This window comes from Colobus angolensis, unplaced genomic scaffold, assembly GCF_000951035.1.
Source record: "Colobus angolensis palliatus isolate OR3802 unplaced genomic scaffold, Cang.pa_1.0 Scaffold124, whole genome shotgun sequence".
In the NCBI taxonomy this organism is placed as follows: Eukaryota; Metazoa; Chordata; class Mammalia; order Primates; family Cercopithecidae; genus Colobus; species Colobus angolensis.
Window position 1 is genome coordinate 3,853,212 of NW_012113586.1, and position 26,805 is coordinate 3,880,016.

At 45.2% G+C, this 26,805-nt stretch overlaps 1 protein-coding gene across 1 annotated transcript in view; it reads left to right on the forward strand.

Moving 5' to 3' along the window:
• The window catches only part of IGSF3 (immunoglobulin superfamily, member 3), a 93,628-nt gene that overhangs the window by 26,384 nt on the left and 40,439 nt on the right, over window positions 1-26,805 (forward strand). The window contains exon 3 of the mRNA XM_011933084.1: window positions 25,208-25,585. Coding sequence (XP_011788474.1) covers window positions 25,208-25,585 — 378 coding nt within the window. The remainder of the gene's footprint in view (window positions 1-25,207; window positions 25,586-26,805) is intronic.

Here is a 26,805-nt window from a genome sequence, read left to right on the forward strand (position 1 = left end):
TTGTATTTTTAATAGAGATGGGGTTTCCCCATGTTGACAAGCTGGTCTTGAATTCTTGACCTCAAGTGGTCCTCTGCCTCGGCCTTTCAAAGTGCTGGAATTACAGGCATGAGCCACCATGTCCCGTTCTTCTTTTAATTTTATATTGTGAAAAATTTCAAATATCTCCCAAAGTGGAGAGGGCAGGATAATTAACCCCCATACACTCACCACCTAGTTCCAACAATTATCAGCTCATGTCCAATCTTCTCTGTACCGTCACTCCCCTACCCTCCCTGTAGAATTTTCAAGAAAATCCAGGGAACACCTGGTGTATTCTCATGTGTTAATGAAAATTCTTGTTGATTAAGCTGCACTTATTAGTAATTTATTTTCCCATTTAAAATTAATTTTCGGAATACCAAGAAGGCACCATTTCATCCTCATATCTGATTGGTAAAAAGTGTAATAGTCAAATAGTACCAAGGTTGACAAAGACATCAAAGAATAGGAACACTTAAACCCTGATCTTGGCAATGTAAATTGGTGCACTGATGTTGCAGAACAATTTGGGCAATGCCTAGTGTGGTTGAAGATACCCTTGGATGAATATTTACAAGAATATTTATTGCAATGAAAAGTTGAAAACCACTTAAGTTTATCAGTAGGAAAATGAATAACTTGTGCTATAGATAATGATTATTCAGACAGTGGACCATGGTATAAGGCAGTTGAAATGAATGCCCTAGAGTGACACATATCAACAAGGATTACCCTCAAAAATGTTTTGTCAATAAAAACAGATGCAAAAGGGTGTGTACAGTGTGATGCCATTTTAAACAGTTTTAAAGCATGCAAAAACTCCCTATATTGTTTATGGCTACATGCATAGGTAGTCAAAGCATAAAAATGTGCAAGAGTAATAAATAGCAAATTCAGGATGTTGTCATTTCTGGGATGGGTGGAATAGTGGGGCTTGAGAGGTGAAATAGGGATTGAAGCACAGCCTGTAATGCTTTCTTTCGTGAAAGGAAAATAGAAAAACTAAACCAGGTGTGGCAAAATGTTAAGATTTGACAAATCCTGGATGTGCACAGGCATATGTTATACATGTGTCTGTGTGAGTGGTTCCTTAATCAGAAATGAAAAATTTGTAATTGTCCATCTTCTGATAAACTTGCAATGGCTGCTGTTGTCACATGATGTCATTTTCTTGACTGGAGCTAAGAAACTTGGCATTTTTTGTTATTTAATCCTGAGAAAATGCATATTTTCTTTTTTCTTCCTCTTTTTCTTTTTTTTGAGATGGAGTCACGCTGTTACTCAGGGTGAAGTTCAGTGATGCCATCTCGACTCATTGCAACCTCTGTTCCTGTGTAAGGGTTTAAGTGATTCTCCTGCCTCAGCCTCCTGAGTAGCTGGGATTACAGGTGCCTGCCACCATGTCCAGCTGATTTTTTGTTTTCAGTAGAGACGGGGTTTCACCATGTTGGCCAGGCTGGTCTTAAACTCCTGACCTCAAGTAATTCGCCCAACTTAGCCTCCCAAAGAAAATGCATATTTTCTTTGGCATCTTATGATGGTAGATCATGGAGCTCCTTAAACTTAATGGATTCCTAGAGGCCAGCAACTCCAAGTATTTTCCAGACACTTATATGAATAGCTAGAAAAAGCCAAGTACTGAAGCTCTAATTCTTTGACTTGCTTTGACTTAACAAGCTTAGGGAAGAAGCAATGACACTGTATTTTCTTTCTTTTTGAGAGAAGGTAAGAACAGCTTGAAAGGAGAAGGCAGAGGAGGATCCCTTCTTGCCTCTGTATAGACTGATCGTAGATGCAGCTTCCTTCTGTCATCTGCAGGTGGTTGGGACCTGTCTCCACACCTGTGGTTTGCTCAGGAGTAGGGAGGACAGCCCTGAGAGGAAAAAGGACTTGAGCTGGGCTTTGCAAAGGCACAGTAGACTTTAGGTAGATAATGAGGGCTGGTTGAATAGATGTGTCATGGAATTAAGGGTTCATCTTTAGCAAGACACAAACCCTTTAAGACCTGGTCCTGCCTGTCCATCTTCACTTCTTAGTACCATTCCAGCCAGACCCTGTATTGGCCTTATCAGTGAGCTCACCTTTGCCCTCTGGCCTTGGCTTTGCATGTGCCTTGACTTCTCACATGGAAGGGAATGAGTGCCTATGCCTCACCTGTCCCTGTGCTGCCTGCCAGGCTCCTGCATACTCCCAGACTCTGATTGTGGCAATCTCCCAAGGAATGCTCTCCTGATTTTCCAGGCTGACCACCCTTCCGTAGCACCTCGTACAGTTAGCACCCTTCCATAGCACCTCGTACTGCTTTGTTCTTAATTCTATGCTTGTCTTCCTACCTGTGACTTTTTTCCTGGGCAGTGGCGCAACTGGAATGGTTCAGCATGCATGCAGACTTTGCACGTGACCCTGGGCAGATACTCAGCCTTGGGGTGCCACACTCATCTGCAGATGCGGATGGAATGGTACCCACCTCCTGTTGTAGTTGTGAGGGTTAAACATTGTAACACATATAAAGCAGTTAGGAGAGGCCCTGGCAAGACTCTGCTGTAGGAGTTAGCTGGTCCTTTTGTTGTCCCCATTTCTTCCCTTTGTCTTCTTTTTTCTTTTCCATCTTGTTTTTAGCTCACCAACACAAGAGATGGAAAACAATGTAAGCAAAACCTTTAGGTGTGAATGACTTGTGGTCGACTTGGGGGAAATGGCAAAATCCAGTAAGACGTACCGGGGATGTTTGGAGGGAGTGGTGGGCATCAGATTGGGTAGGTGGAGTGGGGCCAGACTTTTGAAGCCTTGGATACCAGGACACGGAGTTTGGACTTAATATGATTGGCAAAGTGGAATCACCGGCCATTGTTTATCTGGTGAGAAACTTGTGGGAGACCTGTATGGCAGTAGTTTACTGAGTGGACTGGCAAGGGTAGGGAAAAGAGTGGCAGTAGGAAACTAACTTTAAAATATGCTGAAGACCTTTAATATTGAAGAGCAGCATGGCTGGATTAGGCAGGTGACAAGTGGCAGTGACTCAGGAGAGATTCTAGAGAGAGGAGCAGGACACTTGGCTTGATGAAAGAACAAAAGAGAGGGAGCTACAATCTTTGGCTTTGAGATTTGTAGCTAGTTAGCCTGCAGGAAACCACAAAAAGAATGAGGTAGCTGGAATAACACATTTTGTTTTATTTTTAAGATGTGTGGGATGGCATAGGATTTGGCATCAAAATTGGTGTGTTTATTGAGTATAGTTACTGTGGATGCCAGCAAGAGGGAGAGCGAACCGGTATACTTATAGGCAGGACAAGAGCAGTCCACTTCCGTACGCAGGAAAACAGTGTGACCAAGCATTGTTTTCAGACTTCTTTGGCTGCATTAGCATGCTGGAGGGTTCTGTCCTTGACCTTTCTGCACTGACTGTTGAGTTTGGTGAAAGTAGAGGTCACAGTCATCTGAATCATCTAAAGTCATCTGTATGACTTTAAGGCAAGAACGAACAGCAAGTGTGTAGGTTGGCAAGTAAGATCAAAAACAGTCTGGATGAGATAGACTGATGGTCTGGCCCTGCTGATGGAACAAGGGTGAATGCAAGGTTTTGAATCCAGCTGCGAAGTGTAGGAGGGGGAGGCCGTGGGAAGGATGGAGGATTTTAGTTGGCAGGTGTCCACCGTGTGATGTGGCCTCTAAACAGCCATCTTGTCTGCACTGAAAGAAGGTGGTCTGCTTGCTTCATCCTTGTCCACAAGCTGGTCAGGCCACTCGTGGAGAATAGCATGCAGTTCTAGGCAATATACTCTGAAGGATAGAAACAAACTGGAACCTGTTTGTAAGACACAGAGAAAGAAAATGAACCCATAGAACATGAGCTCCTTCAGGGTAAAGATTGTTCCTCTGTATCTCTCTGAAGCTTTAGTGCCTACCTACATCAGTGTCCAGGCCTAGTATGTGCTCACCTGTTGTCCACCGAATCAATAAGAGATTAGGGTTGTCCTGTATCCAGGACCCCTGAGCCCAATTTCAGTTCAAAGTGAAGAAGAACTTTTGAATAGCGCTTTCCCCTTGCTGCCGTTAGTGGGAATGTGCATCTGTGTGCAGGATGTCCACAGGCACAGGGGAGTCAAGCTTAGGTGGGTGGTTAGACCAGTGGGCCTCAAGATTCTATCACTCTCTGCATGAGCGGGACTTTTTGGTGGGAGAGAGTAAGGGAGCGTGAGTAAAAGTCTGTGATCAGTGAGGGTGGCTAGGAGCAAGTCGATTTGTAAATGAATCTGCTGGCAAACTTCCTTACACACGCACTGCCCCAACAATTTTTTATAATTTCGAGATAAAACGCCCTGATTTGAAAGAACGTCAAGTAGAATTTAAGTTAATAGTGTGAATTGCAGTCCCATCTGCTCAGCTCCATGGCCCGGTAGATCTGTGGAGCCATTTGTCACAATTTGTTTTAAAGCCAGGAAGAAAAACACTCCTGGACACTGCCCAACACTTCTCGCGGAGATGCTGTCTTTGGAGTGTGGAAGGGGTGGGGTGGGTGGTGAGAAAGCCAGGTGGGACAGAAGGAGGGCCCTGTGCTTCGAGGCAAAAGATGGGGTTCTAGCTCGTCTTCACTGGCTTGCTTGTGACCTTGGGTGAGTCATGCAGCTTTTCAGGCCTTGCTCCTGGTGTAGAAGGGCTAGACAGATCACAGCTTCTCCAAGTCTGGGGCTGGGCCAGATGACTGTTTGTTCTTTCCTCCATTCAACTAATATTTTTGAGCTCTGTTTAGGTGCCACAAACCATTCTAGGAGCTGGGGATCCAGCAGTGCCAATACTTTTTCTAGTTTTAAGACTGGATGCTGAGAACATCATTGTCCACTTCGTGCTTTTGGAGAGCAGCAGTTCTTCCAGGCATAAGAACCTGGAGGAACCAGTTTGCATGAAAACTGTCCTGAGCTCAGGAAAGGTTATCACCAGCCTTCCTCTTGACGTGCTTAGGCCGAAAAGGTGAGATAGGGCCAACTCAGAATGCATGAAACCAAGCCGTGAAGAGTGGATAGCTGAACAGATGCCTGTGAAAGCAACTTTGATCAGGGAAGGAATGGTAGACTCAGTATGGGGAATTCTTCTTGGGAAGGTGATGGTGGAGCAGCTCTCAGGAGACAAGAGGCTTTGTTTGATGACTGGCAAAGGCCTTTGGAGAGGGTGTGGTTGGGGTGATGGCTGGCACCTGTGAGGAAGACAGTTGTTCTGGCGAGTGGAGGTGTACTGGGAAAGGGTGTTCCAGGAGAATAACTAATTGATTCATCCCACAAGCATTTACTGGGCACCTACTGTCTGAAATGCAAAGGGACACACAAAGATGAGTTAAGGATATGACCTAAGGCACCCACACAACACAAGGCAGGAATGGTTGCCTGTATAAGGCACTGAGGAAGGTTCCCTAGCAGAGATGATGGATGAGCTGGGCCTTCGAGTATGAGTGGGCATTGGCTGGGCGTGGGGTGGAGAAGAGGCCTTTCCAGATGAAGGACTTTGAAATGCTTTATGAGTTTGCCTTGGTAGAGACCAGAGACCCCATAACCAGATGTTGTTCATTTGATTCTTGGAATCATGGGAATACTTCAGTGTCCCGAAAAGAAGATGCCATTACAGTGTTTGAAGATGATATTCTTTGTGCTTAAGTTGCCTTAAGCCTTTTCTTTTTTTTTTTTTTTTTTTTTTTTTTTTTTTTTGAGACATAGTCTCGCTCTGTCGCCCAGGCTGGAGTGCAGTGGCCGGACCTCAGCTCACTGCAAGCTCCGCCTCCCGGGTTTACGCCATTCTCCTGCCTCAGCCTCCCGAGTAGCTGGGACTACAGGCGCCTGCCACCTCGCCCGGCTATTTTTTTGTATTTTTTAGTAGAGACGGGGTTTCACTGTGTTAGCCAGGATGGTCTCGATCTCCTGACCTCGTGATCCGCCCGTCTCGGCCTCCCAAAGTGCTGGGATTACAGGCTTGAGCCACCGCGCCCGGCCAAGCCTTTTCTTAAACAGCCTGGATGTGCAGCAAAAAATAGTCCTTTCTGCCCCATGTTGTAGGGCGTTGGAAAGGATGATGTACTGGGAGGTGACTGATGCAGCCTCAAGTGCAGAGGCATGGAAAAGTGGACGATCTGTGGCTGCAGGAGGGAGAGGTTAGGGTGGGCAAAGAAGTATTATGAATGAGCAGAATCTAAGGACAGCTCCATGGTGAGGGTAATATTAAGAAATAAGAGAAGGGCACGGACTACTCTATGCCAGGAAGAGAACTGGGGAAGGCCAACTATAGCAGGGATTGTTTTGGAGGAATAGACAGTGTGTACAGACACAGTGAATTTGTTTAAACAAATATCTGGAATTGGTCACTCAGGGGCTTGGTCAAGTTCAGTGGCAAAAAATCAGTGAGAATAGGAACATGAAGCAAGTTAGAGATGGGGCCTAGACATTTGGGATTCTACTATTTAGAAGGAGGCGTTGCAGTTGTCCAGTGCTGCATAACAAATCATCCCAAATCATAGTGGCTTAAAGCAAAAATTAGTTTATTCTCTTTCATGAAGTCTATATGTCAGCTTCTGGAAGGGCTGGGCTCATGGTTCTGGCTCAGTCTTTCATGGGGGTTCAGTCAGTTGGTGGCTGGGGCTGGGACACTAGGGAGCTGGAGCAGTGGAGACTGGCATCTTGTTCTCTTCACCTTGTCTCTCCTGTGGGCTAGCTTGGGCTTCCTTATAGTGTGGAAGGCTCAGAGCAGGCAGACGGCTTACACGGCAGCTCGGGCTCCAAACGTGTGTCCCAGGAGAGCCGGCAGAAGCTGCGTTCCCTTTATGTGACCTATCCTTAAGGTCATAGAGTGTCACTTCTGCTAGAGCTGTAGCCCACCTAGGTTCAGGGAGAGGAAACACAGGTTTTCTCCTCTCAGTGGAAGGAGTGTCAAAGTCCTGGGTAAGCAGAGCAGGCATGGGAGATGGCATTGCAAGCCAACTTTGGGAAATACATTTTGTCTCGGGTGGGCAAATTGCATGAACAAATGAACTCCCTCATAGCGGGGAATGGAGAGTACCACCTAAGATTTGGTGGGCAAACTGAGAACTGGGAGAGAGGCAAGAGAGGAGGCAGCGAGTGACTGAGGAGATGTGGGCAGGGAGACAGGAGGAAAGCCAGGCGATGTTCTGGGCATGAAGCCAGGCTTGCTGTGGGTGCTCCAAGGCAGATGTGAACGAGTGAGGATGGGAAAGAGGTGGGGTTGGCCGGGACCATGTGAACACGTGGCTTTTGTTTTTCAGTTGTTCTCTCCACGGGCTGAGCCTACCCTTTTTTCCTCTTAGATTTTTTAAACAGCGTTTTATTAGGAGAAATTTAAAATTATCTTTTTCTTTTTTATATTGTCTCCTCATTTTGCTTTGTCATGGCATGTGTTTTTACTCATTTATTTTTGAATAGGTAATGCATTCACATGTGTTCAATTAAAAAGGATACCTAAGGAAGTACACGGTGCAAATTAAGCCTGCTTCTGACCTAATTCTTCCAGAGACCATCACCGTTACTGATTTCATGTATATCTTTCAGAAAATATTCTCTACCATTGTTGCCTCTTTGATGCTGACTGTACACACTAGCAGGGCTGATTTGCTCCTGCTTTGGTTTTAGCCTCGATGGCATAGAGGCCCTTCCATAGCACAAACAGCCCTCTCCAGACCCATCTACTCACCTTCGTGAGAGGACAGAGCCCTGAATTCTGTTCCAGCTTTTTCTGAACCTGTAATTTTAAGTGCTGCTTCTAATTCAAGTCAGACTTTTTCTATGTTGGCTTTTCATTTTTGCTTTCTGTGGTTTCTCAGTGTCCTTTCACCCCTAAGATCATGATTGTGAATTTTTTATTTTTATTTTTACTTTTTGTTTCTAAGGAGCGGAGAGTTTAGTAGACAAGAAGGAAGGGAGAAGACAGGAGGAAGAAGCTGCCCCGTATAGAGACAGAGGGAAGGGGGCTCCAAAGCTGAAAGAGGAGGTCCCCATGATTGTGAATTTTTTTTTTCCTCTCACTTATATGCACCTTTCCGTGGCATAGGGGAATATATAGTTAGGGAAATGCAGGGGCTTTCAACACTGGTATCACAGAATTACACACTCTTGGAGCTGAAAGGGGATTTTAAGGATTGTTTAGGTGTTTTCTTTTTTAAAAAAAATATAAAATTTTGCTTATAGGGAATTCGGCCTTAGAGAAAAAATTAAAAGATTATATAAGGTCTCTTCTTCCACCCAACTGAAGAAACACCCCCAAACCAAAACAACTCTGCTGGACTTTCTGGGATGGATGATGACCTACTGAGATCTGATTTCAGAGCAGGAGGTGGGAAGTGCTTGATCCAGCAATGGGTGGGAATGTTTGAACCCAGGAGATCACAAATGGCTGGAATGTGGGACAGTGGTCCCATGCTCAGGCTGGGACCAATTTCTTAGCTGACCTTCAAAGGGACAAATGGCAGCTGAACTCTGTGAAATGCCCAAATACAGCTCACAGAACCCAAAGGCTGTGTCTCTGCAGTGTGCAGCATTGATCTATTTTTGAAGCTATTTTTTTCTCTGTAAGTGTCCACAAAATTCATCACTTTACAATGAGCCTGGCAGGATAGCTACAGTGAAGAAACTCTCCACACAGGTCCCAGTGTCTCTTCTGGAATTTTGCCTGAGCAAGTAGATCAAATGCTTGGTAAACACACTGATGTCACTGTCCCTAGGCATGGGGCTTTAGAACTTTTTCAAAACCCCATTCTCTCTGTGGCACCACTTGTTTTTCTGGAGTTGGCTGTGGTTCTCCCTCCACGATCCAGGCCAGGCTCTGTGGGCCGGACAGGTATGGCGACTTAATCCTGCCAGATGAGGTCAGCCTCTCTTTCTCCCCTCCAGAGCATGGATTTCCTTTAATGTCTTTCTTAAGTTTGAGGAGACGAAAATATATGCCTGAAAAAGGATTACTGGGAAGAATTAAACACGAGTCCTTCAGCATGCACGTGTCCATTTGTTGCCTTCCAGGTTTGCTTTCTTCTCTGCCTGTGAGGCTCCTCATTCAGTATGCTGTGTTGTGTGGTTAGCTGTTCCGCAGTTATATTGAAGGTGGCTTCTCAGATGCTGCTTGAGTCCTGGGGAATGTCACCATCTGATGACAGTCTAGCTGAGAAATGCTAGCGCGCCCACCCCTTCTTCCCCCCACAGATCCATATCTCATCTAGCTGTACACAAAAGGCAACTGAGATAACTGCTGTTATCAGCACTAGGTGGGGTGGGAGGTTTTGGGGGATGGTAAGCATTTTCTGGTTTCAGTTACCATGTAAGTATTTTAAATGTGCAGCTCTAGGAAAACTGATAACCTCCACAACTATATCATTAGAGCCCTCGTTAATGGAATCATTTTCTAAATTGAACATCTTGTTTGTTCTTCCTCTCATTTCTTAGTGAACTTGTCAGTCTTCCCCGGCCCTTCACTGGTTGAATTGTGGAAGTTTGGAGTCTTTTGCTTTTCAGGAATAGGCTCTGCTCTCAGTGACCTTTTCTGTGTCTTGACCTTTGTGGCGAGTGGAGCTTATCTGGGATTTATAGGGTCTGCAGTTGATGGAGACACTGAGGAGGATTGAATGCCAGGTATTTTAAAGTGGCCTTGAATTAACTGTTTTCTGGCATCTTTCTCAAATCAATCCATGGGTTATCATGGCCTGTGGAGGCACCTCCCATCTGAATCCATCAGCTGAGTAAGTGTTGACCTCTGCTCCCTATGTCCTCCCGTGGGCTGGCTGGGGAAGATCACTTCTTAGGGGCACATGGCAGGGTGGTCTAGAGAGTTGGTTGGGCCCGGGGAATAGATTCTCTGTCCAGTGATGACCTCATCAACTTCTCCCCAGCTGTTGCCTAAGACCTGGAAATTGTGGACAGTTACCTGGACATCCCCACATTCTCTTGCCTGTTTTTTTATTTTTATTTTTATTTTTGAGACGGAGTCTCGCTCTGTCACCCAGGCTGGAGTGCTGTGGCCGGATCTCAGCTCACTGCAAGCTCCGCCTCCCGGGTTTACACCATTCTCCTGCCTCAGCCTCCCGAGTAGCTGGGACTACAGGCGCCCGCCACCTCGCCCGGCTAGTTTTTTGTATATTTTAGTAGAGACGGGGTTTCACCGTGTTAGCCAGGATGGTCTCGATCTCCTGACCTCGTGATCCGCCCGTCTCGGCCTCCCAAAGTGCTGGAATTACAGGCTTGAGCCACCACGCCTGGCCTCTCTTGCCTGTTAACTGCATCTCTTTACTGTCTCTCTGGCCAGACCACCCCCTTTCACTCTCAGTGGAGGTCCAGTGATCTGATTTGTTTGGGGTCCTCAGCAGCTCTCACCTGGATCACTGCAGGACCATGAAGGAATCTTCTGCCAGGGCCCCTTTCCCATCACTCCTGGCAGAACAATATTCCTAAGGCAGGATTTGGAATATCTGTTTCCTTATTTACACCCCCAGTGGCTCTCCACTGCTGATAGTTCAAAGCCCATGCTCTTTAGTAGAGCACCCTATCTCTGCCCTGGCCTGGCCCCTGTCTGCCGCTTCCTCTTGGTCTTCCTCTACTTTCATGGACCCTACCACCCATCAATGTCAAACTGCTGCAGTACTCTGGACCTCCAGCTCCTCATGCAGCTCTGCATAGATTCGAGCTGCTCTCTGCTGAGGTCCTGTGTCATGTCCTCCCCACCCCACCACGATCAAGCAGAAATACCTACTCATCCCAATTAAAACTGGGCACAAGCAACCTCTCTTGTGTGAAGCCTTTCCTGATGCCCATGGAACCCCTTGCTCTGTGTCCTCAGTGCATCTTTCACAGTGCCACGCTTTGCCCCCTCCGTTTACTTATCTATCTCTGCCTCCTAGACTGTGAAGATTGGGTCTTGTAGCTCATCAGCCCAGTACAGTGTCCAGCAAAGGGGAGGCACCGTATATATTTGTGAAATGAATGAAACAGAAGCTTAGAGTCAGAGATTGTGGGTTTGGATGCCAACCCTGTATCCCACTAACAATTTCTCTGAGCCTCAGTTTGCTCATCTCATCAGTAAAATGGGGAGAACATACACTTCCCTCACAGAGTGGCTGTGAGCTTAAAGTAAGAAGACACCTGTGGAAATGCTAGTTTGCTGCAGATTTGGCTAGTGCCTGGAATTGAACAGGTACTCAGTCCTTATTTCCTGTTTCAGGTGATAACCAGAGAGAAAGCCTCTACTTCAGGAGACTACATCTCATTGTGCCTTTTGTCTTCTTCCGAAGAGGCTTCTCAGATGTTGCCCCTAATTAGGAGGGTGTGCCTGGAGAGCCCCTTAACAGCATCTGGGCAGGGCTTGCCACCAGGGGGCAGAGGCTTTTGAACTATCACTGCTTTGTCAGAGCCTGCAGTGAAAGGTTCAAAGCCCAAATCTTGTTCCAAATCCCATTCCTTCCAGGACCCTTGCCCTCAGTGGGGATTTAGAAACAGCCCCATGCTGTATGTCATGTCCTTGGCTCTGTGTAAGTCAGTGACAGCCTGCATGTCAATGCCTAAACTTCTGCTTTCTCTAGATTCCTCAAACCATCTGTCATTCAGGTGCCTTCCTTGTACCCTGAAAGGATGATTTTCATCAGGGCTCACAGTATCTGTTAATGCCTCATGAAGGCATCCAATTGGAAGAAGCAAGAGAAGAGATGCGTTAGAGGGCTCGGAAGGGATCAACATGGAATGGAAAGTTTAATAACTCAGAAAATAGGAGTTTTTAGGAAAGCAGCTAAACAGCTTTAAGAAAAAGTAAATGAGGTCAAACCTGTTCAACCAGGCCCTTGTGCAGTAAGTAGCTCAAATAGAGGGCAACTGATTAACCATTTGACACTTCACACGCCTGCAAAGTTGACCTAACCAGGTTGGCTCCAGCCAATTTTGCAATCATTTTCTGTCTCCACCCATTCCCTATTTCACATCAGCCCCCCTCCCCCACTTCAGGCCCCTTGGCCACCCCCCTCCTCTCCATTTACGCGACCTGAATTCATCTGTACCAAAATATTCACCCCGCTCTGACTTCTTTTTTTCGGGTTTTATGAGGCAGGTGGTCTGAGAAATTGCTTATGACTGTTGGTCCTAATTCTGAAGCTAATTCATTCAGACTATAGAATACTTAGAAAACACAAAGTGCAAGGAAAAAACAATCTCTTATTACCCGACCTCCCTTTAGCGTTTCTTAAATATACTAGCCCAGTCCTTTTTCCACACATATATAGAGGTGTGTGGGTGTGTGTGGGTGTTTATCTTTACAAAAATACTTTCAAATCCTTTTATAGCTTTTCTCCCCTTTTACTTAGTAGTGTGCTTTCAGCATTTTTAGGTGTTGATAAATATTGTTCTCTGCAGTTTGTAAATGGTTGCATACTATTTCACCACATAGGGAGAGTGCTGTAATTGACTGATGGATTCTTTGTTTGGGGACCTTTTCCTGCTTTTGTGACCCACCCCCCTATGGTATAGTGCTCATTCTTATACCTTCTTTGGAAGCCCCTGAACTCTCCAGCATGGTCTTATGCATCTGTGAGGGCCCTGTTTCCCAGTTCTCTTCTCTGGGCTGCTGAAGAATTAGTCTCTACCTCCACGGTTCTGTTTTTTGCATCTGTGATGCTGGCTTATCTGTGCCTCCCCAGCAAGAATGACCAGGGCCCACTGCCTACTGCCTGGTCATAGTTATGCTCCAGAGCATGGTCCTTGAATTGAATAGGGAAAATGTCCAATCCAGGGCTACCCACCGATGAGAGCCAAGCACAGGAGCCTGAGCCACCAGCAATGAAAGTCAAAGCTGAGGGAGAAGGAGTGACCATCCATTGTTATCATATGTAACAGGTGCTTGGGAAAACCCCCAGAAGCAGTATCAGTGCTCTCACTATGAATTTGTAGTTGTGTGTAGATGTTCATGCTTTATGAGCGTGCTAGACATATTTCAGGGTGCCTGCCACCCACACTCTTGATAGAGAACAGTCTGGGGGCCCTTCACAGTCCCTGTTGCCCAAAGTGGTTATATGCTGGGTAATGGAATACAGATGCCCATCTGGTCAAGTCCACCTGGATCTGAGTGTGTTGAGGAAATGCATATTGTCAATGACCCCAAAACCTACAACTTTGGGGGTCTGATTAAAAAAAAAGTCTCCCAGCCACTCAGATTGCTTCTGGGGAATTTGCACTGCGAACCACAATGGTGAGTGCAGCAGCAACAGGCATGTGTAAGCTGAATATTTGGAGCACAGAAACCATGGCCGAGTAAAAGAACTTTGTCCTTGAAGAGTGGCGGGGCTGTCCTGAGGAGGGTGGCCTAAGTCACAAAGGTTTTCCAGTTCTGGTCCTTGCAAGGCATAGCTGTGCTGTGATCCTCACTCGTGGGCTGCCCTGATATCCCACAGTGTTGTTTTGTATCCTTTCTCCATCCTCCCCACTTCTCCCCACACACTGGAGCTAGTTGTTGGGGTTCTGCTTCTTGCGATTATCCAGCTAACATCCAAGAGGATGGCACATTGGCTAGTGCTTCCACTGCTGAGAGGGTCACAGCAGTGCCTTGGGTGGAGTCAGGAGAAGAGGAACATTTCTGTTTTGTACCGGACTGCTTTCCAGGGTGAAGAGCTGGAGTTGCTGCTCTGCAGTAGGACACGGCTCTGAGGTTCCTTCTGGAGACCCTGATTCACAGCCTGGGCATTCCTAGCTAGGCAGCCCCATTTTCTAGTTTTGTGTCTCCATGGCCTGGTGTTGGGAGACAGAAGGTGGGGACACTGTTGAAGGACACACCAGACTGATTTATCATGGACTTCCTGAAGCCAGGGCCACCCCTTTGTATCCAGGTCTAGTTCTGATGCCACTTGAAAAAGCCCCTCCAAGTGCTTTTGCTGTTGGCGCCCGGTATCCCTCTGCTGCCTGGTAGCTGACATCCTGACGCTGCCTTCAGATGCGCTCCTGGCATGTTGTCAGCAAGGCCCTGGGCTTAGCAGTCCTCTTCCTGAAGCCGTGAGAGCATTGAGGGGTGCACAGCTGGGGCCCTGCCAGCTCCAGGAGGAGGTGCAGGCAGTGCTGAGTGTGGCAGGAGCTGTGGAAGAGTTATTCCAGTCCTCTTTGGGAGAGGGTGGGGGTGGTGGCCAGCAGAGGGACTGTTTGAAATTCAGTCGACACCTTTCCCCCAGACTGAAAATCTGGGGACCAGACTGAGAGTCTGAAGAAACTGGGGTATCCTGGGTCCAGAAGTGAAGTGTAAAATAATAGCAACAGTAATTGCTGTGAAATCTATGCTGTGAAAAGGAATGAGGCACTTGCTGGTTCGAATGATGGTCATTTTACTGGAACTCACTCTAAGCTGCGGTTCACTAAGCCTCTGGACTTCTCAGAGGGAGTGTTGCCACAAAGCTGCCCACTTTTAAAAAAAAAAAAAAAAAAAAAGCCCAACTCTCAGCCTATTTCCGTTATCTCCAAAACCGGATGGAAAGAAAGAGCAGTCAGAGTAATTATAGGGAGAACATTTACAGGCAAGTAATCTGATCTTGCCTTTTAATTTTTTTCCCCTCTAGAAAATAGAAGGCAAATACTAGCACTTATATTTACTTATAAGCGTTTCGATTAGATGCTGCCTTGAATCTAGGTGGGGCTGAGTAAAGTGTCTATTCCTGTGGCTGTGGGCATAGCTGGCCTAGGGCAGGCTGCAGGGCTCCCTCGCTGCCTTTCTGCTTGGATAATGCTTGTGTGCTGTCCTTCCATGAGAGCGAGGGGGAATGCAGGTGAGAGGGTGGCAGGACTCAGGCGCTATCCCTACCTTTTCTGGGAAGAGTGGAGGGTGGAGGCAAGAAATGAGTGATAGGAGAGGAGGAGCAGAATAGAAGGTCAGGAAGTGGGGTCTTTTGGGCTTTCCTGATTCCAAGCATAGCATGGGGTGAAAGAGCCATGGACATCCCGGAAGTGACAAGGTCTTCCCTAGGGTTTCAGTGGTCATGGATAAGAGAAGCTGGGGATTGTACAAATTCAGGTGGGGAGAGGATACGCAGTAGAAGGCATGGGAAAAGGAAAGGGCTTGTTGGTTATAGAAAAAAAATATATAAATAACCTAAATATTCATTAATATTGGAATAAATAAAATGTGGTGTAATCCTATGATGGAATACTGTGCAGCTATATAAAGAGGAAAAATGGGAACTATATTTGATCTCAAAACCTTTGAGGAGGAAAACTGAGGAATATAACTCAATGTAAGGGATGATAATGTTTATGTAAAAAATGCTTTGTATTTTTCAGTAGTTACATATATCTGGATAAAAAAGCATTTCTTTTTAAGTCTGGAGAGAGCTATCCTTCAATCATAGTAGTGCCAGTCTCTGGAAAAATGAGGGGAAGCAGGGTTAGTGGTGGTAGTCAGAAGAGATAAAAGACTTAAAATACTGTAATTTTAAAAAATTAAGTAAATATTGTAATCTAAATAAATAGTAGCATGTTTAAAATATTTTTGAGTTATGGTTTAGCAGTCCTCTAAGGAAGCAGCTTCAACATTTAGTGATGAGGGAATTAGGCAGCAGCTTAGAAGCAGCCATCCATCCCTGGGGCTCAGTAGCTAAATGTCTCAACCTAGGACAATCAGGCAGTCTGGTGACACAGCAGCGCAGACGTCAGAGAGATCACAGTCAGGTTGGGATGAAATGAACTACTGGGTTTGCAGTCCTTTTGGCTGGTTCTGTAGCTGGCAGTTACATCTTCTTAGAAGTGGTATTAATAATTTAACATTCATTAATCATCATCTTTAGACCAGCTCTATTTTAGGTACCACTGGGGATTCAGATAAGAGAAAGAATGAAAGAGTCAATGAATGATTTTTTTGTCCTTGGATTTAAAACCAGGCCAGGCCCTCATCTCATCACATTTGACTGTGAATTTGGTCTGTCTGCTTCCAGTCCTGCCCTCTGCTCTGTCCTCCACCTGCCACCAGAGTGATGACTCGAAAGTGTAAATCTGATCCGCCTTCTTACTTACCTCTGTTAGTCTCTTTCTCAACTTCCCCTGTCCCAGAGGAGGTGTTTGACTTTATTAATGTGCCTTTCGGTGCCCTTTTCCGCCTGGCACTGATGTGCCCTCCAGTCATGTGACAAAACGACCTCGGCAAACTTCTTTTGCTAATCCTGGAATGCACTGCAGTGTTTTCATGTGGCATATATTTCGCTTGCACTTTGGGACCCAATTCAGATGTCAGTACTTTTGTGAAGGCTTTTTGAATATTTTCACTTTCTGAGAGGGCTTAACCTTGCACTTTGCACCTCACTGCTATCGTATACCGTTAAAATTATTAGTTATGTGTATTTATTTTAGGATCATCAGCTTAGGACAGCTTGTCAACTATGTCTTATTATGTCTTAATAATAAAACTGTGTCTTAAATCTCACAGTTTCTGTCCTAGTATCCATCGTATATAATAGGTACTGAAAAAAACGTTGATTGAAGCCATAGCATATGTTCTAGTTACCTTTCTATGTAACAAACCTTTCTATGTTCCAAACCTCAGTGGCTTAAAACAACCATTTTATTATGCTTACAGAATCTGTGGGTTGAGAATTTTGGGGGGTAGAGGCACATCAGGCATGGCCATAAGTTCCAAGGCTGGGGGGCAGCTCACAGTAGAGGCTTGTTCAGTCACATGGTTGCAGGTGGAGCTGGCTGGAGCCAGCTCTGGACTGGAGCATCTGCCTAGGGCCTCTCCATGTGCCTTGAGCCCCCTCACAGCATGGCCTCAGGACCGTTGGCTTTCTTACGTGGTGGTTCAGGGCTCCCTGAGTGAAATAGAAGCTGCATCACTTTTCATGACGTAGGATCGGAAGTCACAGTGACTTCCTGCCCAGATCCAAAAAGAAGGGAATTATTCTAAACTCCACCTCTTGATGGGAGTGTGTGGCATGGTCACATTGCAAAAGAGCATGTGGGAAGGAGATACTGTTACTGTTGTATCTGGAGAATACAACCTGCCATGGTGTGTGGGAGAAATTAGTTCCACAGCTAGAGTTAATATCACTACGATTGCTACTACTGCAACTGGTGGCTGAACATTTATTGAACACTTATTATGTGCCAGGAATTAAGTTTTAAATGTAGCAACTCACTTAATCCTTCCATAACACTGTGAAGATTATACCACTTTACAGATGAGGAAACTGAGGTGCAGAGAGGTTAAGTAACCAGCCCAGGGTCTCACAGCTGCTGTCCATGCTGTGGGAAGTCAGTGAAGGGGAAGACTTAGGAATTCACACTGATCTTTAGGTTTGCTGCTGGATTGTGGCAGTGCATTTATTACATGGGAGTTGATGGCTGTTTCAAGAGCCTTTTTTTTTTCTTTTTTTTTGAGACAAGATCTCACTCTGTCACCCAGGCTGGAGTACAGTGGCACAATCATTGTTCATGTTAGCCTCAACCTCCCGGGCTCAAGGGATCAAGGGACTTTTTTTTTTTTTGAGATAAGAGTCTCGCTCTGTTGTCCAGGCTACTGTACAATGGCATGATCTCGGCTTACTGCAACCTCCGCCTGCTGGGTTCAAGCTATTCTCCTGCCTCAGCCTCCAGAGTAGCTGGGACTAGAGGTATGCACCACCTTGCCAGGCTAAATTTTTGTATTTTTAGTTTTTAGATTTTGTATTTTTAGTTTTGTATTTTTAGTAGGGACAGGGGTTCACCATATTGGCCAGGCTGGTCTCAAACTCCTGACCTCAGGTGATCCACCTGCCTTGCCCTCCCAAAGTGCTGGGATTACAGGCATGAGCCACTGTGCCTGGCCTCAAGGGACATTTTTGATGAAAGTATGGATTCAGATAATGTCCTTGCACCTGTGGTGTTAGGAAACTGAACCTCGAGCTGTCCTGGTTTGATGGCTCCACTTCTGCCATCTGGACCTTGGTTAGACTGTCCCTTGATGGCAGTGACATTGACTTAGTGGGCTGGAATGCAGTGATGTGATCTCGGCTTGCTGCAACCTCCATCTCCCGGGTTCAAGCAATTCTCCTGCCTCAGCCTCCTGAGTAGCTGGGATTACAGGCATGTGCCATCACACCTGGCTAATTTTTGTATTTTTAGTAGAGCTGGGGATTCACTATGTTGGCCAGGCTGGTCTCGAACTCCTGACCTTAAGAGATCCATCTGCCTTGGCCTCTCAAAGTGTTGGGATTACAGGCATGAGCCACTGCGACACACCAGTGCAGGTGTCTTTAGTCAGCTTCATTTACTCCCTGACTCCTTGCCTCAGGTTCTGCATCTGCAAAGTGAGGTCACTAGGAGTATTTACCTCAGAGGGCTGTTGTGAAGGTTAAAGCTGGTTATACAAACAGAGTACTTGGAACAGTTACCTGGCTGAGGCTCAATAAGTGCTGGCTGTCCTTATTGGAAAGGTTCAAGTCTTGTGGTTTTCCTGTCACCTGATCTGGAAAGATGTCAAACAAAGGATCTTTTAGCCCATGCCACTTCCTGTCCTTCCTTGGCTGAAGGCTGACAGGTGAGAATCCCCAGAAGTTGTCACCGATGTGGCTGTGGAAGTGGCTTTCCTGATTGCTCTCTCTCTGGAGCCTTTAAGTTCCATGAAGCACTAAGTTGACCTGGACTCCACCTATTCAGCATGCTGTGGCAGCTCAGTTCAGTACCCATTTTTAACTTGGGACTGCACAGATTCCCCATCATTTCTTTTAGGACCAGGTGGGCAAGAAGATCCAGTCAGTGCTTTATTACTTCTCACTGATATTCACAGAGCACATTCATTGTGAGCCATGGAGTAAGAAAACTCTTAGTCACATTCTGTGTCATGAGAAGTTTACTTAACCTTGAAGACCATTTCCTTGTTTGGTATATGTGGCTGTAATGAAATCGACCCCATTCAGCTGTTGTGAGGATTAAATGAGATGATGTATGCAGAGCAATTAGGACAGTGCCTGAGAAAGTGCTACTCATCATAATCATTTATCTTCAGTTTAGAAACAATATATACTTGCTTATTTAAAAAAGGAGGTAATAGAGAAAAGGTATTGAGAAAAATAGGAGAGGAGAAAATCACTCATATTCTCACCATTCAGTGATTCAGACCAGTGTCATCAATGTTTTGTTTGGTTGTTTTTGTAGGCGTAGGATTTTTTTTTTTTTTAATCAGTAGTTTTACTTCATATGCAGTTTTGCATTTTTAACCCAAACTTAATGTTCTTTTTAATGCTTTTGTACTTACAAAGATTGATCCTGTTTTTAGATTGATATCTCTCATTGGTAGAAATGAGATGAAATTTTAAAAAATATTCATTTGGTGGCTTTCATGGTATGATTTGATCTCTAGGGTCTCCTGTGGGATTGCTACATGGTGCATTGTATTATTTTCATCTTATAGATAAAGAAAGATACTAGTGTGGCTGAGTCACTTGCAGAATTTGGAGGAGCAGGGTGCTGAACGAGTTTGATGATTGTAGGGGCCACAACTGGAAGAGTAGATGTAAAATGGAGAGGTCGGTCCCTTTGACACTTTCACATGCTCAGTCACACATCTTGAACATATAAGTTGGATCCTGTGCCTAGAGATAATAGGTTTTTGAGCCAAGTCATATTCCAAAAATTGCATGAGAGGCTGGCTTTCCCAGGCACAGTGACCCCTCCCTGCTCACTAACTCCTGAATCATACCTCCTGCTCCTAGCCAGGTTTGTCTAGGACTTGAGCACAAAGAAAAAGTGGGAGCATCTTTGAACAAGAAATACCTTGAAAAACTAGTTAAGTGGTATCATGTATTTGTGGGATGGGTGATTTCAAAACTCAATCTAAAAGGACAGGACCTTGCTCATTGACATGTTATTGTCTGATGCAATGTTTCTTAATCTTTTTGGGTCTTGAATTCCTTTGAGAATCTTTTGAAATTTATGGACTCTTTTCCCAGAAGAACACACTCATGTGTATGTAACACAATTTTGCATTCAATCTTAGGTCCTAAAAAATAAAGCCCCAAACTTAAGGCTTAAAGGAACAATAGATGTTTATTATCTCACAGTTTCTGTGGTTCAGAAAGTCAATAACGTCTTAACTGGGTACTTCTGACTTGGAGTCTCCCAGGAGGTTGCAGTCAAGATGTTGTGGGGAGGAAGGGGGCAGGTTCGGTGATTTGTGCCTATAATCCGTGCACTCTGGGATGCAAAGCCAGGAGGATTACTGGAGCCCAGGAGTTTGAGACCAGCCTGGGAAACATGGTGAGACCCTATGTATTAGTCAGTTCTCACATTGCTATAAATAAATACGTGAGACTGGAGAATTTATAAAGAAAAGAGGTTTAATTGTCTCACAGTTCCACAGGCTGTTCAGGAAGCATAATGCTGGTATCTGCTTGGCCTCTGGGGTGACCTCAGGAAACTTTCAATCATGGTGGAAGATGAAGGGGAAGCAGGCATGCCTTACATGGCCAAAGCAGGAGCAAGAGAGAGAGAGGGGGAGGTGCCACACACTTTTAAACAATTGGATCCTGTGAGAACTCTCACGAGAACAGTACCAAAGGGGTGATGCTAAATCATTCATGAAAGATCCACTCCTGTGATCCAGTCACCTCCCACAGGCCCCATCTCTAACACTGGGGATTATAATTGAACATGAGATTTGGGTGAGTACACAGACCCCAACCATATCCCATCTCTATAAGAAATAAAAAAGTTAGCCAGGCATGGTGGTGTGTGCTGGTGGTCCCAGATACTCAGGAGGCTGATGTGGAAGGATCACTTGAGCCTCGGAGGTCAAGGCTGCAGTGAGCTCTGATTGCACCACTGCACTCCAGCCTGGGTGACAGAGTGAGACCCTGTCTCAACAACAACAGAAAGATGCCTGGGGTTGACATTATCTGAAGGCTTGACTGAGTTGACTGAGGCTGGAGAATCTACTTCCAAGGTGGAATCTACTTCCAGTCACATGCTAGCAAGTTAGTGCTGGCTGTTGGCAGGAGGCCTCATGTGGTCCTCCCCATACGGCTGCTTTGATGTCTTCACAACATGGTGCTTGTCTTTTTATGACTTAGCCCTGGAAGTCACATTCCACCATTTGTGCATTTCCTACTGGTCACATAGGTCAGTCCTATTTAGTGCCTAGGGCAAGGTCTGAGAGGGGAGTAGTGCTTACTGCCCATGCCCTCTCCTGGTGCATGCTGCTCCCAGCACCCAGAAGCTCTCCTAACTGCATTATTTAGGGTTTTCATATGGGGTTTCATTACATGGGTGTGAGTTATCAAATCACTGACCAATGCTGATTGGATCAATCCGCAGTCCCCCTCTTGTCCTTGGAGGTCTAAGGGTGGGGCTGAAAACTCCAACTCTAAGCATGACCAGCTCCTTCTTTGAAACTGCCTCCCTGCTCACCTTCAGTCATTTCATTAGCATAAACTCTGGGATGGCCAAAAGGGGCTTCTTATAAATAACAAAAGGTATTCCCATTGCTTAGGAAGTTCCAAGGGGTTTAGGAGCTCAGTGCCAGGAACTGGGGACAAAGACCAAATATATATATACACACACATATGTGTGTATATCTGTATATAAAAGATACTACAGTAGTGAATATAGAAGAAATTTTATATAGCAAATATGCATTATTTTTATTTTGGGCTAAAATTTTTTTCTAGTTATTAAACTGGTACATACTCATTGCAGAGGACTGGGGGAGGGAGTAAAATATTAAGAAAAAATAAAAATCACTTGTCATCCTGTCACCTAGTATTTTCTTTCTAGTTCTTTTCATGCAGTTATATATAACATTTTGATCTTTCTTTTTATATTACAGAAGTCATGTTTGCTTATTGCAGAGTAATCCAAAGAGTACAGAATGTCTAAAGTTAAAAAAGTTAATTAAAAAAAAAAAGATCCTTGCCTGGGAGGAACCTTCTATTGTAGGTTGAGAGGGGAAATAGAAGGGCTGTGGGTCAGAGGATGCTCTGATCAGGGTTGGGGGCCTGTGTCTCTTTGGAGGCAGCAGAGGTCTGCACAGCAGGGTATTACCATTAGAAGGAAATGGGGAGGGGGGCGGGTATGTGGAAGGGGAATTAAACTGCCAAGAAGAAAACATTTATTTTTATTGTTATGTTGAGAAGCATTATTTTCAGGGGTCAGAAGCCCTTTGTGGGGCAGAGGGAAATTAAAGACCTATTTAATAAACAGGTGCAGCTGAATGTGTGTGGTTGAAGTGCAGTCCAGTAGTTAGTTATTTGTCCGGGTTGTTTATAACCTGCTTCCAGCCTAGGCAAGTTGATTTGACCCTGCTGTCCTGGCTCATTCAGGCCACTTAACACTGTTTACCTTTGGGTGGGGAGGACATTCATGATCCGCTGGCCAAGTGCCTTTGTAAGGTCTGTAAATAGGATGCATTCTGGTTAAACTCATTATTGCATCACAAGAGCCAGTATCTGATGGGTCTCAGCTGTTTTCTTTTGCACTGGGGAAGACTAGAGGAGAATGAAACTTTCTTGAACCAGGTATTGGGTCTCTACCAAAGAGAGAAGCTTAAAGCTAGTGAGAGCCTTAAGATATTTCATTTGAGCACTTCGCTGGCACCATGTAGGTAGAGACACTTTAAAGTAACAGTGCTTTGCTACACCTGATTTGAATCATCTGTGGAGCTTCAAAAACAATCCTAATTAGTCCTAAGACCAGTTATGTCAGGTGGGGTCCAGGCACTGTTAGGTTTTAAAAGCTCCCCAGGTGATTCCAATGTAGGTCCAGGATTGAGAAGCAGTCCTTGAAGATGCTGGTGTACGCTGACCTGCCTCCAGCCTTCTTTGCAGGAGATGGACAGGGGTTGGTTGTAGTTGCTCTGTCATAGAACGCTGCAATTCACAGGATACCTAATGTTATGAATGTAGTTAAATTGTTTGCAAAATGTTCTGTGTTTCAGGAATACTGCAAACATTTGATGCAAATGTCACCATATATTTGTGTGTGTATATATACAGTCATGGGTCACTTAATGATGGGGATATGTTTTGAGAAATGCATCATTAGGCAATTTCATCCTTGTGTGAACATCACAGGGTATATTTTAACAAACCTAGATGGGATATATATTTTCATTTATATATTTTCATATGGAAAATCAAATGTCCCAGCACTGTTACTGAATATCAGTCATTTCCCCTACTTGATCTGCCATGCCAATATTAAGTGCCATATACTAGATCTCTATATATGCCCCATTATAATCTTACAGGATAACTGTTGTACATGTGTTTCCTCATTGACTGAAATGTTATTCAGTTCCTGACTGTACATATAGCAAAAATGTTATACAGCATATTTTAACATACTGATATTACTAAAGAGTTGTCCTCCTGGTGACTTTAAATATCATAATTAATGCCATCAACCAGAATATATCAAGTAAATTCACATACCACTTGTTCTGTTTCCTTCCCCTGACAATTTTTTATTTTTCCTGATTCTGCTGAAGCCAAGATGGGTTCTGTGTAAGATTTTGTTTGTGAGGAAAGGTTCTGCATGAATTAAAGTTTTGCAAGCCATGGGCGTTTCATTGTATGGGCTGTTTTGAGGTCTGTCATCTTGCAGATTAGATCAGCTTACACTGAGGCACAGTACCCTGCTGAGCTGGGCTGAGAGCTTCACTCCACTAGTATTTGAGCTGTCCCGGCTGTTCACCAGCTGGATCCACTTCAGATAGGCATAGCCGGGGCAGCCGCCATTCCCATTTGTGGGGGAAAAGGGAAGCTATCACAAGAATGGGCTGCAGCTGTGGGAAGACATGGGCGGCCCAGTGATCGTGTCATTGTCAAGAGGCCTTTGAAATGTCCTTAAGCAGTCACTGGCCAAATTCTGTCCTCTATGGATCCAGAGCCACAGAATGTTCCAGCCAAAAGATGTCTTAGCCAGCAGCTCTTTATTGAGGACTGATTGTGGGCTAGGCTGTGTGCTAGGGGCTTTACAGATGTTATTAAATCTTCTCAATAACCCTATGAGGCACACATTATTATCCCCATCTTACAGATGAGAAAACTGAGGCTTAGAGAGGTTAAGTAGCTTATCCAAGATCACAGTTAATAAATGACAAAGCCAGCATCGGAACCCATGCTAGTCCTCTCCAAAGCCACTTTCTTAGAAATCATTTGATAGATGAGGAGATCAAGGTCTGGAGAAGAAAAGCAACTTGTTTGAGATGACACAACCAGCTCTAATTGGTGGCAAAGCTGTGCCTAGAACTCACCTGCGCTTTTCACAACCTGCAGTGCGTGACCACTGCCGAAAGGGAGAGGCAGGGGTGTGCCCCCTCCCACCTTCTGAGTGACCCAGGCACAATCAGTGTTGAGTTGGCATGAAATGAGAAATTAAACTCACCATGCCACTTTAAGAAGAACATGGAGAAGGCAGGCAGAGTGACCTTGGAGAACGCTATCTCAGCCAGAAGGCAGGAGGTCAGCGGGGGAATCTGAGTGGGAAACTCAAGGGTAGCCTGACCTGACTGTCTTTGTCATAGGTTTAGCTGGGCACTGTCCCCTTTGTCAGTTTGTGGCAGTCTGGCATCAGGGATCTGCTTCAGCCCTTCACATTCGTATTTGGGCGTGCTCAGCTTAAAACGATAGCAGTCTGCAGGAGCTCAGCTCTGCCTCCATTTATGGAGGGAAGAGAAACTAAGGAATGCTCCTTGGGAGTGGTGTTAGTGAGCAGCCACATGGGAAAACGAAGGGTGTGGCACCAGAAAATAGGTGCTCCCAGGACTCCCTCCCACCAGTGCTCGGACCAAGGAAGAAGCATTTAATTTCAGCCAGATTTCTAGATGGTTGCTTTTATTTGTTTTCATCTGAATTTGTGCCAAGGATTCAACTTTTCCTGCTCGTTTTATTAAAAACTTTATACACAGCATTAATAAATAGATATAAAACTGCCACATAGATGACAAACAGAGGGACTAAATGAAATTCCCAAGGGTCAGCTGTTGAATAAGTAACAAAAGCACATCTTGGCATGATCCAATTCCCATATATGCAAATTAGGGACCGTGCTTTACCACAGAGTGTTTTAATTAATATTTATAAATCACAGAGCGCCTTTGAAAGGGCCAGTAAGCTATTTATATTATTATCATGTCACACAAATAACAAACCCTTTGGAGATTGCTGCCTACTTTGCATTTTGGTCTGAGAAGTGAGCATGTTGCATGTGTTTTCTGTCCCTTGTAGGTGTGGTGTCAGCACAGCGGCAAGTCACCGTTCAGGAAGGACCCTTGTACCGCACGGAGGGCTCCCACATCACCATCTGGTGCAATGTGAGTGGCTACCAGGGACCTTCGGAGCAGAATTTCCAGTGGTCCATTTACCTGCCGTCATCTCCAGAGCGAGAGGTGCAGATCGTCAGCACCATGGACTCTTCCTTCCCCTATGCCATCTACACCCAGCGTGTTCGTGGAGGGAAGATCTTCATAGAAAGAGTCCAGGGGAACTCAACCCTATTGCACATCACAGATCTTCAGGCCCGGGATGCCGGGGAGTATGAATGCCACACACCCAGCACTGATAAGCAATACTTTGGGAGTTACAGTGCAAAGATGAACCTAGTGGGTAAGGAGATGCTGTCTTCGCATGGCCCACATCTGGCCTGACTCAGTTCTTTGGTAGTGTAATTTTGCTTTATGCCATACATTTGACTTTTAAAAAATCCCCAAAATCCCCACATATTTTAGGGGTCAACAGATAGTACAAGTAAACTAAATTTCTGTAGTTTACTAATAGGTGGTTGAGGGTGAAACTTTAAAAAGGTCTAATGCAGATGTTAAGAATTTCATAAGTTAACACTGTAACTGGTGAAAAGGGATATGAAAATATAAGGCAAGATGTTTGTGGTTGATGATCTGAATGACAAGGAAGATGAGACGTATGACATCAGTTGGAAGAGAGGAGAAACCTCTCAGAAGGATAGGCCTTTGGGCAGCTCTGAGACCCATGGGGCACTGCTGAAGCAGGAAGCACATGTGGCTGTGGGTCCTTGCTCAGACCTCGTACATTGCAGGTCCTTTGGCTCCATGCGTAAGGAACTATGAACTGGCTGTCTCCCTTGTTGCTCCTTAATGCTGAAGGAAACGTGAAGAAGAGGGATGCAGGAGCTTCCAATGTGGGCAGCCTTGGTCATAGTGTTTGTCAGTGTCAAAGGGTTAACCATATCAAGGCTTTTCTGTTTTTCTGTCTATCTTAATTTCTAGTTTTTATTATCACAACTAAGCAGTGGGTTTTCCTTTTTCTTTCTCTAACAAGTCTGTGTCCCAGCAGGAGACCTTTTTGTGTGTTTGTGTGTGTGTGTGTGTGACGGAGTTTCGCTCTTGTTGCCCAGGCTGGAGTGCAATGGTGCGATCTTGGCTCGCTGTAACCTCCACCTCCTGGGTTCAAGCAATTCTCCTGCTTCAGCCTCCCGAGTAGCTGGGATTACAGGCATGCACTACCATGCTGAGCTAATTTTGTGTTTTTAGTAGAGACAGGGTTTCTCCATGTTGGTCAGGCTGGTCTTGAACTCCCGACCTCAGGTGATCCGCCTCCCTCAGCCTCCCAAAGTGTTGGGATTATAGGTGTGAGCCACCGCACTCGGCCGTTCCCAGCAGGAGACCTTTAAGACCCAATCCTTGGGTGAGAACAGGGAGAAAGCACATACTAGTTGTGACTAAGGTACTCTCATCAGACAAAGAGGTGGTGCTATTTAATCTCCAGAAAGATGCAAGCAAGGATCAGGGTATGATTCTGACCAAGAGATCACAGAGAAAATCTCTTCTCTTGCCGGAATCTCTCCAGAC